Source organism: Phlebotomus papatasi, chromosome 1 (assembly GCF_024763615.1).
Source record: "Phlebotomus papatasi isolate M1 chromosome 1, Ppap_2.1, whole genome shotgun sequence".
NCBI lineage: Eukaryota > Metazoa > Arthropoda > Insecta > Diptera > Psychodidae > Phlebotomus > Phlebotomus papatasi.
In genome coordinates this window covers 59,974,771-59,989,492 of record NC_077222.1, presented here as the reverse complement: position 1 = coordinate 59,989,492, position 14,722 = coordinate 59,974,771, and the positions used below count along the sequence as shown (strand labels likewise).

Genomic DNA, 14,722 nt, shown 5'->3' with positions numbered 1-14,722 from the left:
TGAAATGCCTCAGTAACCATTAAAAATGGTTGAGGCTTTTATTTTATATATTTATTTACTCTTACATAATTTAAAAAAAAAATAAATGAAAAGTGCATTTATTAATTTTTTTATTTTTTCATTTTTGCAAAAACAGTTTTTCAGATCTTTAAATAATATGCTGTTATAAAGAAAAACATTACTTTTCTCTTTGTTTGTTATTTAGATCTCATCGCCTAACGATAGTACTGTCTTTTTTGTGATGATTTCGATAAAAGTAGTTCTGTATTCATGAAAGTGTCAAAATTTTGAACTTGGAGCTCCTGTATCCAGGCAATCGCTTGACCGAGGTCGGATGTTATATATGTTCTGAAAAGGTTTTGACATCAGCTAGAACATACTAAAATTTCAGCTCAATCGGACCAGTTTTAGGTTTTGACAGTTATTCAAAATGGCGGACAGAAACGTCAAATAAAGATGGCGACCACACCATCTTGTAGATCTCGGTCACTTTATCTTACATTATCAAAAAATTGGATAATTTTTAGCCAAATACTTCTATAATAAAGCTTTAGAAAGACCATTACATGCAACTTTATAACATAAATCATGCGTTCTTAGAAAGATAATAGGGAAAAAAATATTTTAATAAAAATAATCAACAAAATCGAAGTGGATTATTCTAGCCAGATAAATTTAGAATAGATTTGGGCAATTTACTACTCTGAAATCGATTTTAAAATTGCACCTTCAGATAACTTTTTCACGGAGCCGTTTTTTGACAAAATACCTATATTAGCATTTCATTGACTATTACTGAAACCACAAGAATCCTTTTGAGGATCATTGTACCTTACTTGGTACTTAACATATCCCTATATACTTTGACATGGTAGACCGGATCGGCGAAGACTATCAATAAGTGCTAGAATTGTTCAAAGTCTCACGAACAGCAGAGTGCAAAGTCACCCCCCGAGTGCAAAGTCACCCGCAACGACGGTACTTGATATTAATTTTATTTTATACAGTATTATCCTTGTTACTTTATAAAACAGTTTTTTTTCTATATTAAGTGTGATTCCTTCTAATCACACCTATTTTTACATATGAATTAATGATAATGGATACAAACGAAATGATTAGATTTTGTGTGCAGAGCGCAGAGGATGAAAAATCCGGATTAGCGAGTGAATGGTGAGTAACAGAGCGACTTATCGGCGCTGATTAGTCTTTATTTAATTGCTCTAATTCGAAGAGAGAGCAGTTATATAATGCGTTTTTTTTCTAAATTTTCACCGTTCTGGAGCTTAAACGGTAAAAGATATCAACTTCTGGTCTTCGATAAACCCATATAAAAAACATTATCCCCAGACGTTTTTTTTCTTTTTCCCCTAACTCCCTTCATCCCCTACAAAACCACTTTTTTTTAGTTTTTATCAAAATTGGCTAAAACTTTTTCGATAATTCTCGGGTATGTTTTAAAGGTAGTCCACAGCAACATTTCGTCTAAACATACTTATGATCGAAAAATTCCCCATTTTGAAATATTAAAGGTCAAAAGTGAATCACTTTGGAGCGCTCATTTTTTAACCTATTTGGTTGAATTTGGATCTTAGGAACGGTCTGGATCTGGACATTCATTATCCGTCTATATCACTCCCCATAAAGGTTAAGAAGGCTCTAGAGTAGAGAGCGTATTTCTCAGCCGAATGAGGTCATTTTTGGGCTCGTCATAAAGCCTTTAGGATTTCTGACAAGTCAGAATCAGTTCCAATCGGTTATGAACCGATAAGTAATATTTATTCGAAAAACACTAATCTATTTTGGAGAATCTTTTGACAATTTTTTTTTAAGAAATTTGGAACATTTGTCAAATGTGCACAAGTGAAACATTAATTTTTTTTTTTTTTTGAATATAGAAAATTTTGTTATGTTACTTTTACAGAAATGATATTTTTCAGTATTATGTTAATAAAAAATATATTAGCTCTCTCTTTAAATTCGAACAATAATGCATTGGAATGGAATCTCACATAGACATATCGTTCTATCGAATTTTTAATAGATAGCTCATTAATTTTAATTGTTAATTTTTATAATGTATATAGATCGTATGTCTTTGCTACTCAAAATGCAATAATCCGTATCTTCTGTGTTTGATTCCGCAACAATTGGCAATAATCGTCATCGTCATAACACGGATAAATCGCTAAACCTTCGAAATATTTTATAAGGTTTTTGTTTGGTATAATACTGTATCTTTCAACACTCGATACACGGCATAAAGAAAAATGTTTTTTTCCACCCAGGAAGTGTGCTTATGTGGACATAGAGAGATGAAATTTCTGTATTCAACGGGAGAATAAATGGGTCTGTCGTCACAAAAGCATCGGCAATAATATGTATATTGCTATATAGAAGAAGGTATTCATGAAAGTGTAAAATGGAATGGATCAATTTAAATGCGGGTGTGAAAAGAGAACTTTTGCAGAGCTTTTTCACTCGTACTTTTTTTATGCCCGGAATCTCTCTTCTTTATCCTCGTGGAAACATTCGTTAGGAGAATTGCTGAATGTATATAAATAAAATAATATACAGTGCGAAATGGCTTCTATTTGACCGTCCTCAAATGAATTCCCTGCAGGAAAACTCAGAAATGGCGAAAAAAAATGTGCTTGAATATGTGAATAAAATTTTGATGAATGAGCATCAAACACAGACGAAAACGTAATATTTTCACTTTAATTCAATGCAAAAACCAATTCCTGTAATCAAATTTAGTCAGCAAGGTAAATATTTATATGCATTTTTATTTGACAAAATAACCATTTTGAAAGAAAAATTTAAATTTATAGACATTTGAGTCACATAACTTACCCATTAAGATAGCAATACTCTGAAATTGAGACTAGTTACTATAAGGTACGAAACAAACTATTTTATTTCGCAATGGCAGCTATTTTAACTACAAAGCATCTGAATATCTTAATTTGCATTTTCAAAATCAAATTATAATGTATCTTGAGTTTAATTATGTTTCAAATGCAATGTGTCGAAATTTTAAACAATTGAACCATAGAATCTCGTTACAAGCTATTAGCTGTTTGTAGTTACAAGTTGAAGAAGCTTTTCGCACGATGGCTGCCACATTTGCTCATTTTTAACCAAAACCGAAAAATCAAAAACAAAACAAATTTGTACAAAATTGAGTTTCAACCATAAACGTAAAACCGTAACTTCACGAACAAACAACTTTATACAAATGACGAACATATATTCTAAATATAGTATTCTTTCGAATATATTTGGATATTTAATTGGAAATTATGCTTCAAACTTATAACCTTAATCCTTATATGCCTGTTCAAAATTTGGCACAGTTTTCTTATTTCTTAAAAAGTTGATACGCTAAGAAAAAAATAATTTAATCAAAAATGTAAAACACTGAAATACAATTTTGATTTTTCCCAATATTTTTCGTTTTTAAGCACCTCTCTCTAATAAATAAAAATTAATAATAATAGTAATAAATAATTAAATTTTGGATAAAAATTAAATTCGGTTCAGATCTTTATCGGTTCATTTTTATCAGAAATTCAGGAACTTATCAGGAAATTAAGAGTGTGAAAAAGCGTATTAGAAATAATTCAACGGATTCAACGGCATTTTCGTATAAAGACGAAATGTCCGCCAAGGAAACCTCTAAAATATATCTAAAAATGAAAAAAAAGTCGTACAATTCGTTTTCCTTCAATCCCAAAAAATATGATTTTAGAGGGAGAGGGAGGGGTGACGCGAAAATAAAGGGCATGTTAATGGCCCCAAGGTCGTCTTATGGGAGATCCTGCGACGGTCCCAAGTCTCTATCTTTACCCGTTTGACTTTTAGCCGTGGTAACGGCCGGACAGATGGATGGACAGACAAACAGATGGACAAACAGACGGACAGACAAGCACCGTGACGTAATTTCTTAGAAATTTCCTGAAACTGAAGATATATTGAGAAAAGTAATCGACTGAGTGAAGTTCAAACACTGCGATTTTTTAATCAGATATTCGACTTCAGAGGACAAGACTTATAGAAATTTATAAGTATTATAGGGATGCTTGTCCACCGAAGAAATGGTCGAGATAGTCCAAGTATAGCAGAGGCGTGCAAGGACCGTTAAAACCGAATAAACGTCAAATGAAACATGTATGTCAATGGTCAAAACGCTACCAGAACAAACTTATTTTGACGTTTATTCGTTTTCAACGGTTCTTGGACACCTCTGAAGTTTAGGGTGGATGTGCCAAATTTCGGCATAGTTGCATGCAAGGACCAAAGTCTCAAGTTTGAATTGTAATATCCTTAATGGAAATTGATTTTTTTCATTCCTTCTACTTAAGGAGTGTTGCTTAGAACTTTGTAGACAGTTTATCGTCTTTATTTACTCTAAAATCATTCTTAATACATTTTAAAATGAATAAAAATGTATACATAGCTTTGGTGCTCTATTTCGGCCACCTTCATTCTCATAGTACCTTGCCCTTCGGGAATTCTTCCAATGTCTTTTTCACGTCATCTCGTTTTTCGAAGCTACATTTTTTGTTATTATTTTGCATTGTATAATCTCTACAGTATGTAAAAACTAAAAATTTATGAAAATTCGAGGAACAAAAAAGGTGGCGGGAATTGCAAGCTGGCCGGAATTTGGCACACTTACCCTAATTTAGAATTAAAAATTAGTGTTTGGTGCTACCCCAAGTTTGGTGGTTTCCCAGTTTCCCAGTTTCCTCTAACATTTAACTGTTCCACTATTCCCTAATAGAGAAAGTTCAATGCTCCCCAAAATAAACATGCTAGACCGCCATACAATAAATGTAAATGCATTCCGATTCACAGTTTAAAACATTTTTTGGATGCTATAAATTTAGTAACAGAATCGTGAAAGTTCTATTGAATAAATTTTCCATGGTCAGGTATATTTTAATTAAATTCAATTGCACTTTTTCCCCAATTCTGGGTGCATAGAAAAGTTGTATGCGCGATGGATAAACAATGTTAACCACATTCATTGATTTAATTGGGAAACCCAAACATTTTCCATTATAAACTTTCATGGAGGGAAAGAATTCTATCCTCTCTCTACAAATTTTCAATGTATTCAAGTAACAAGGATGGTTAGTTATTTGTTTATTGAGGCAATTTATTGCTCTATTAGTTTACCTTCTTTCACACTCAAAACCACGTCTCAAATGCACACAAAAGCTTTTCCGTCCAACCTTCCGTATATAGTTGAAACTCAACCTATCTGAGTTTTCAATGTTCTTATAAAGACCTTCAAGAAGTTGAGAAAATTGAGAAGCATCTGTATCATGTGTGCACAATCATCTTGTCAAAATGTGCCAAAAGAATCAAGGCGGTAGGTTGCACTGCAAAAACGAATAGGGAAAAGGAAGAAATAAAACCTTAAGGGACTGTTAGTCAGGAAAAATAAATTGAGTGTGAAGTGGATATCGAATTTCTCAGTTCACTTACACACGCAAACAATATTCTTTATTGCGATAATTTTTCACCCTTTGTACACATTTTCATGTACATATTCTCCTTGGTTATTCGCTTCATTTTGGTTGATGAAGAACGTTGATTTTGCACCACAATAAACATACACTTGTGAGTTTTTGAACCAATTCACCAGCAACAATGGTAATTATTCATATCTCTGGGTCTCTTTTTCAACCCCTTTGCTCCATATAGCTCTCATACACACCTTATTTATTTTCAACCCATTTATACGATCCCATTGTTTTTCCTTTTGCCCAACCATTCACCACCTCCAAAGTGAGTGGAGGCGCCAGGTGAATGGAGAGCTTTCCCTCCTCAACTGAAGGCACTTGAATCAATTGTTTAAGGACTCTCCCCATACCTTCTATACGGAATCTTTATATAATATTCACGTCAAAAAGGATAAAACTACTTTTGATGGGTAAGGTAGAGTTATGAAGTTTATATAAAATATATATAGCAAAGTATCCCAGCTTTGCAGAATGCTCGAATTCACGAGATAGACTACACGTGAATTGATTCATTGCATAGTCGGCTTACTACCCATTTAAAATGGCTAGTAGATAACAATAACAAAATTGCAAATTGACTATAATGACCAACGCACAATAACTTTTGTTTAGTAAACATGTTTTTGACATTTCAATGAGAGTGAGTGAGATCTAGATTAGTCATCTCGCTCATTCTCATGGGAAATTTTGAAAACATGTTTACAAAACAAAAGTTATTGTGCGCTGGGCATAAAGGTGCAAAAATATTTGTTTTTGTGTATCCTTAACTTTTTATTTAGAAGTAATTTTACCACATTTGAATGAAAACTTTTAACATTTGACATTGAATTGTTATAATAAAGAAATTAAGAACAATTACATATTCATTACCAACGATGCAGTCATTTTGGAGATTTCGAGACCTTTCTAAAAAATCCAAATTTGATCAAATCGGTTCAGACATCAGCTTTCCATAGTCATTGAGCTTTAATTTTGAAAACATCAAATTTCAAAATTTTTGGTCAAAGATATAGGGGAGACTGGGGCAAAATTTGTTAAAACGAAAATTTCAATATTTACTATTTTCTAAAATAAAAGAGACTGAGGCTTGAAATTTTTATTATAGATAGCGTAGAGAGCCTTCATGAACCTTCTTAAACTTACAGAGTTTAAAGGGATTCGAGGAAGGATTATGTAAAATAAAAAATAATTAAATTTTGAGCCTTATTTTTGGAATATTTGACTTACAGAAAATATCAATACTAATTAGCTCAATTTAAGCACATTTCTCGTTAAGATAGAGAAAAATTATCTTCGACAAAGTTGTAGAGGAATAAATTTCCTATAAAAATATGTCTATTTGATATTTTTAACGTTTGCGAGAGTAAACGTCACAAATCATCCGAAGACTGACAAAATTTGCCTCAGCCATTTTGAGAATCTCCACAAAATCGACTTTTAGAAAATGATTCGAAAATCACATTTCTTTCGAGATATAGGAAAATAGTTTTCTACAATGTTGTAGAGCAGTAAATTTCATATAAGAATATGCTCATTATAAAACGTTTAAGTTTTCTCAGAGCTCATGAAAGAATTCAATATGCGTTTTGACAAGTTTTGCCGCAGTCTGCCCTATTATAGCCGAAATTTCTATCTGAGACCATTGCTCTAAATACTTCAGAAGACCAGAGAAATCGTTGAGTCAGTTCTCGACATAAATCAAAAGCATGATTTTAAAGGGGAAAAATGGAGCGAGGCAAAATTAAAAACATCTCTGGATAGTGTTTTTTTTATATTGGGGGTCAGCGAAGATCAGAAGTTGATATATATCTTTCTGTTTGACCTCCAGCCCAATTATACAAGTTGAAAATTAAACCGAATTGTATATATTGCTCTCTCTCTTTAAATTCTCGCTATAAAAGTGGTAAAAAAAACTAAAAACATTTTGAATTGGACTACACTAAAATAACTTATTAAAAGTATATCATTTTGAAAATTTGAATATTTTAATATACGATAATTGATTATTATTATTACTATTGCTTCAGACAGATTCATGAAATTAACATTATGTGTATATTATGCAGCAAACTAATTTTTGAAAACTCTGTGAATGATTTATTCCTCATTTAAGTATATTACACTCATAATGAAAAAAAATAACTCAACATTGAATCAATTATCAGTAATATAAATTGAATTTAAATGAAATTGCAAATTAGCGGCTCATTACCGATTTATTACTATTATATAATCCGTGGTTCAGACCTAACCAAAATTTCAAGAAATATTATTACAAATATTTTTCGAATTTCTGTCATTACTAATTTATGTAAAGTCAATCAAAATTATTTCTTTTGTATTGTATGTATTATTCCCTTTTATTAAGACACTTCAGACACTTACCACCACTTTTGTGTCCACCCCGATCTCGGTGGTGTTGACCAACCTCAAGAGACAAAAGGATGGGAAAGCTCTATCACAGGTTGTAGGGTGAAATGCACACTTATTAGCACTTTGAAAACTTGTATCATGACTCATCATAATTTATGGGCAATAGACAATCATTCAGTATCATTTGGAATATGACATCTTAACACCCCTGTTTATAGGAAAATGTAGTTTAAAGAAAGCAGGTTATATTATTTGCATTTTATCAAATACCTTAACCCAACAAAATGTTTTCTGCTTAACCGGTGTTCCTTTGAGAAATCATACGAACTTACGCTTACAGTCATAGTGGAAATTTTCTAATTTATTTTTAGAAGATGGCTAAAATTTTTCTGAAATTTTCACTTCCACCAATTCAAAAAAAATCAAATGATTCTTTTGAATAATATTACGTTTCTGATATATTGACCTAGGACCTTCGAAAGATTTCTATATTTTCACAGGATATTTTACTGACATTTCATCTCGGTACGAAGAATTTTCAACGGGTCTACTTAAAAAGATTCTGGATCAGTTTGGATACATTTAAGTTCGTTAGAAATGACAAGAAATTTTTGACTAAGATGAATTGGTGCCTATCGATAATGATCTGCTTATGAACTAACTGTATCGTTCTTACACTATTTTGAGCATTTTTCAGTGATTTAGGAATCAGTTGAGCTTGTTTTATAACCGATCAATAATTGGAATAAGTTCAGGAATAGCTCGAATTCATAACCCGCAATTTTGTTTATGTAATTACTACCAAAACGAAATTGAGTGGTAAAAATTGAAATTTACTCAGAAAAAAACTTAAAATCAGTGCATAGAATTTTGTTAGAGTCTACTCTAAGTTTCTATAAAAATAAAACTAATTTATAAAATTAACATCTATATGAATAACTTATTTCGACTATTTCTTTTTGTCGTAATGTGCTTGAAAATTTTACTACTCTGAAAGTTTAAAAAAAATTGAACAAATTTAATTTTTTTTTCGATTAAATTCAATTTTTAACCACTCATTCACATAATAGCATTATGATAATTGACAATTTTTATAACCATATAAATCAGTTATTAACTTAACAGAAACACAGTAAAACGATGTTATTACGTAATCATGGAGTTAATTTATTTTCACGATTATCATAACAATCATACGGAAATTATTAGTTTAACGGTTTAGTCATTAAATTGTCATATAACATTATAATATAATGTCAGTTGGATCAGCAATTGTCATAACTACCTCATCGCCTCATCAGCAGTTGATGTATAGTATGTGTCATTTTATGTTATTAGAAGAAGTGCTGATGGGGCGTTGAGAAAGTTACGACAGTTGCTGATCCAACTAACAATATGCAAAGCATATTTTTGAGAGATCGGGGAGGTTTGGGACACTTTTTCATGTTTTGACTTTGAGACAGTATTATCACGATAATGTATTACAATTCCATGCGATCTATAGGATGGGTATTCACTTAATAAAAGGTACTCGATAGAACTTGGAAAACAGAAGAGTTGTCTTGGAAAAGATAACACATTAAAATTGACGCTTTATCCCAAACCTCCCCGATTTAGGGCAGTATGGGACGCAAAAGGGGACGTTTAATCTCTTATTTTCAATACTTAGAAATTACTTTAAATCTTATTTGTATAGTAGAGTCATTTATTGTCAATCAGTTATTTCTTCTTCTTCAGTGTTCTCTTCTTATTTGCCATCCTATAGCTTTGTTTTTTTTTATTTTAAATATTAAAATCATAATCATTAAATTCCTCAGGCGAGTAGATTCTTTTGACACTTTTAGTTTTGAAATTATTTACGGATTAATGATTGATTTTATGACAACTGCATGGTAACTGCATGGTTTTTCCTTGTTTATCTATATGAGTTCTTGTCTCGCCTTTTCTAAGAAACTTGTGAGAATTGTAGAGGATATTTCTCGAGAAATTTTTCTTAACAGAACGAGATTGCACAAAGGTCGAATATCCTCAGAAGAAGAAATTAGTGATTCCCAAGACATTGATAGTTTAATTGTGTCTGTAAACAACTCCTCAACTGGTAAAGTTTGGACAAGAGAGAGATTTTCAATAGAAATTGGGAATTACTCTCCATTTTGACAGTAACAATTTGCGCGCTACACAATCTCGTCAAAAATCAACGTCCCATTCATCCCCGTTCAGGTGTACCAAACATCCCCGCGTGTAGTTTTGATAATTAAAACCTTTAAATAAAAACAAAAGAGTGTATAATCTCTGAAACTTTTATAAAAATATGTTCCCAAATTACACTGCTAGCTAATGAGATAAAAAAGTTTTGCTTATATATAGCTCATATAAAATACAAAGAGGAAAACTGAGACATCAAAAATATATTATTTTTATCAATTTTTGAAAAAGTGTTCATAGAATTTACACAATAAAACTAAGGTTATCCATTCTTTTAGTCATTATACATCTTAATGTTGCCTACGATTGAGTGGTGCTCAATAATTAATGAAAAAATCGCCTCGTCCCATACTACCCCTGTCCCAAAACTCCCCAGTCTCCCCTATACTTTTAATTAGTGTGAAAAAAGCTATGGAACAAAAGGGAAAACAAAATATTTGGTAGACTGATCAAGCTCGTACTAAAATGCGTCTTCCACCATGTTAATATCTATAACATACCTTCGAAGTACATCATCGAACTCACGTATTCGATCATTTCGCGAAGGCTTTCTCTTTTCTTCACCCCTTGTCTCAATAAATCATAGAAAATAATTAGTATTAAGGCGATAAAACTGTTGGTGGTAAGACAAAGTTGAGTGGATTCAATTGATGTGTCAGTCACAACCAATTGGGATTACATTGTCCAATTAAATACCATGGTGACATTGTATCAATGAAAGAAGTAAAATCCAACTGTATGAAGCTATTTAAAGGCATATTTCTTTATTACATTGCATTAATCATGCTATATTCCACGTGACACTAAGTTAAATTAATGTTTTCTCTTCTCTTCTGTTCATCTTTCAGGTTCCAACACTGCTGATAGTCTTAATGCTTGGGCAGAACATGGGTTGTTCGGGTGGTGAGATGGAAATAAATCATAATAGAAATGGACCAGAGACAATCCCACAATAATTTGGTCTGACGTGAATTCAGCAACATGATGCATTTTGAGTGCTAATTTAATTGGATTTCCAACTCCTGCTGGTGCTCCATTGCTGCCCCAATTGAAGTATTGTTGCGTTCTATTTTCCACACCCCAAAAATAAACACACATAGGAGTTGAACCCCCAAACAATTCCCCAACTCTTCCAGAAAAGTGAACGAGTGCCTGTGTGCGTGAAATACGAGGTGGGCTTAAATAATGACAACAATAATTCATAATTTGATTAGAACTTTCGCATAGTGTGTCCAACGTCACCACATACAGGCCCTGGCAATTCAATTCAGTGAATGGTGTGGGTGTTATTGTAACTCCAACTATCGTGGTTTGGAGCAACGTAAATAGTAATTTTCGCTCCGCTAAAACCCCGGTGGAGCATTTAGCCAGAGTTCAGCTATGCACCCACTAACACTTTGATGATGGTGCTTCAGCTTAATATGTAAATTCATATATAGCAAAACGGTGGATTTAAATTCACGATTCCCGTTATTCTGCGTACTTATATATACAATACTCGGGCAATTTATATATTGTGTCCGCAGAAAATGATTCACAACGGCAACTTAGCCTTCGTAAATCCTATTATCCTGATTAGAATGAAGCACTCATTTACATGAAAATGACTTGAATTAGTTTGTGTAGACTAATTAGTGTGTAAAAGAGAATACACGAAATAACATTTGAAAATTGTATTAACGGAAATATTGGATGTGTATTGACTAAGGAAAAAAAAGTAAGGGTCGGAAGGTGATAAGAAAAGAAAGAAGACACCACCAACCCCGGGAAATGCATAAAATAGTTACTTGGAAAATGAAAATACAACACTCAATTGGCTTCATCCTGATGTACATCGTAACGTTAGTACAATGTTCTTCGATGGATCTGTACAAGAACACTCATCTCAGTCCGAGAATTGTACAGACACGCTATGGAAGACTACAGGGAGTCATATTGCCCTTGGATAGCTACAAATTTCTCAAACCCATCGAAGCATTTCTCGGAGTTCCATATGCTACGCCACCAATTAAATCAAATAGGTAAGAAGATCCAATTGAAAATCTATTTCTACGCACGTTTACAGCCTGTGACAAATTTCTACTTCCTCCCCAATTACCCCCTTAGCATCACCCTAACCCCCGCTCCGTTAATTTCCCTTTCGTGTCTAGCAATTTAAGTTTTATCAATTAAAATGAAATTTCGCAGCAGCAATTTTCCCTCGAGTGCAAATTGTTCTCAAATTCGTTCATTTCATCCGCATATATATATACGTCACCCCAGGAACACTGTAAAAAGCATATCCATTATGTATGTAGCATGAAACAACGTGTGCCATAGTACAAGAGCGCTAGAATTTTCCACCCACCAAAATTTTCCCAGTTATACCCGGGGTGAATGTTACAACTTGGAGGAGTGTACATAATGCAAATGGGTATGGGGGATGGGATATTGTTCCATGTGAATGGAAAGAATAGAGAATGAGAATATATATAAAAGCGTCCTATTTTGTGAATATTGCTCGATAGTTCATGAAATGAGGCATAGAAACAATAGCAACTTTACTAACTCATTTTACTCTACACTTGCAATTTCTTCCGCCATCCACCTTTGCAACGATGAGCACCTACAATAGTCCATGTTGATAGTTATAGAACCCATCCCCGGGTGCCAATGAAATTTCCAACCTACATCAAGAGAAATTTCAGTGAATGGAAGAGCTTTGGTGAATTCCTGGGCCATGTGTGCCCTTTGTCAGCAGTTGCACGTATATCTGATCAAGCAACATAGAAAATATAATTAGTAAAAAAATAACTTAGATAGACTCCTTAGATTAGAAGTTTAGCTATGATCTAATTTTTTTTTAAATTCACAATAAATAAGACTTTCGATGAATTTTCTTTTGGGTTGTAAAGAAAATATTAGTTCACGGCTTAGTTCAAGCCGTTCAGGAATAAAATTGAGAGCTTATAAGTCTATTTAGGGCTCACCGCCCTCTAGTGGAAGTATGGCAAGCAGCTATAGAACGTAACACAAATATATTGTAGTTATATAACTGCTGTCGCTTTCATTCTGTATTTATATTTCAAGTCTTGTTTCAATTTAGTTACTGCGAAAAATTCCAATACTAAGCTTTGTATATATTCATAAAAGCCGTAGGCGAGCCATAAAACAGGAAACCAGAAAAAAATAATCTATAAAAAAATTGTAAATTTATTTCAATAGACTTCTTTATTAAACTTATCAAATAGTTTATATGAATATAAATGCGAAAAGACGCATTATTTTCAAATCATCGAAAGTTTGTTTTTTTTTTGTCTCATACTACGTTTAAAGAATACTGGGGTAGTAGTAAAAATGGAGTAATTGTAAACACTGCGATTTTTTTAAATTTAATATTAGACATCATAGGATGTGACCTATATGAATTCATAGATAGTAGGGAAAGTACCCATGCTTTACACGGTCCCAAGCTTTATAATGACTAAACTTTTCCTATGTTTTTTAACAAATGTGGCTCGTCGCACCCAAATTCTAAAAACTAGGGGACAGTGTCCTGTTTTTAAAATATATTGAGGAGTCATATTTATTCAGAAACATAGGGAAAATATAGTCAATATGAAGCTCGGGACCGTGCAAAGCATGGGCACTTTCCCCTGTGGGAATTCTTCTGTAAGTTTCCTCTACACTAACATTTAATTAGGAACTGTGCTCTGAATCATTTTGTATTAGTGTCGTCATATTTTCTTATAAGGTAAAGTACCCTCACTCGATCGGTGTCCTCGACTCGACCGGTGGGTCAATTTTTGAGTGTTTGATGGTCAATTTCTATGAAATTGTCACTAATTCGTATTATTTATGGAATAATTGACCTATATTAATATTAGATCATACGCTAAATATTATAGTAAGTAATAACAATTATAAATAAATTAAATAAATAATTCTACCGGTCGAGCGAGGGCACTTTACCTTATGCATTATATATCTAATTATAATATTCGTCAACAGTAAGACATTCAGAGTCACTGTTCCTAATTATATTGCTGTCACTGTACACACACGTATATAGATAAGTAAAGAATTTCAAAGCTATCTAAACAGTACGAAATAAAAAAAAATATAATTTTTTTATATAAACTCAAATGTTTATTGTATGTCATATTTAATATAATATACAGGCAACAATTTTTTTTTAGAAAAAAAAAACAATGACGATGCTTCGATTTTAATCGAATTTCTCAATTAATATCCAATCCGAATGGAACAAATTGAAACATTAAAACAATTTAGAGTTTTTAATATCAAAGAGAGAAATTTGAAATGGAAATTTTCTGTATTTAATTATAACTTTTTTGATCAACATAAAAAAAGTAAAATTTCTTAAATAAAAGTATACTACCTATGGCACTAAATTGAAATATCATTCAAATTTATGTACAAAGACATTTAAACTTGTATAATGCTGCAACAGTTGCAATATTTAAGTGCAAATTGGGTAAAATTACCCTTGATAATTTAAATTTAAAATTACTTTGAACATATTTTTAGAGCTACGATTGTAAATTATGAAAAAAATACCCAAACCTCTGCAATATTATTAAAATTGTCACAATGAAACTCATGAA

General features: G+C 32.3%; 1 protein-coding gene across 2 annotated transcripts in view; it reads left to right on the top strand.

Moving 5' to 3' along the window:
* The window catches only part of LOC129809518 (neuroligin-4, Y-linked-like), a 73,799-nt gene that overhangs the window by 20,248 nt on the left and 38,829 nt on the right, over positions 1-14,722 (top strand). The window contains exons 2-3 of one of the 2 annotated variants that reach the window (XM_055859436.1): positions 10,964-11,287; positions 11,343-12,136. In XM_055859436.1, coding sequence (XP_055715411.1) covers positions 11,886-12,136 — 251 coding nt within the window. In that variant the 5' untranslated portion in view covers positions 10,964-11,287; positions 11,343-11,885. Of the gene's footprint in view, positions 1-10,963; positions 12,137-14,722 lie in introns of both variants that reach the window. The other variant, XM_055859435.1, reaches the window with a different exon arrangement.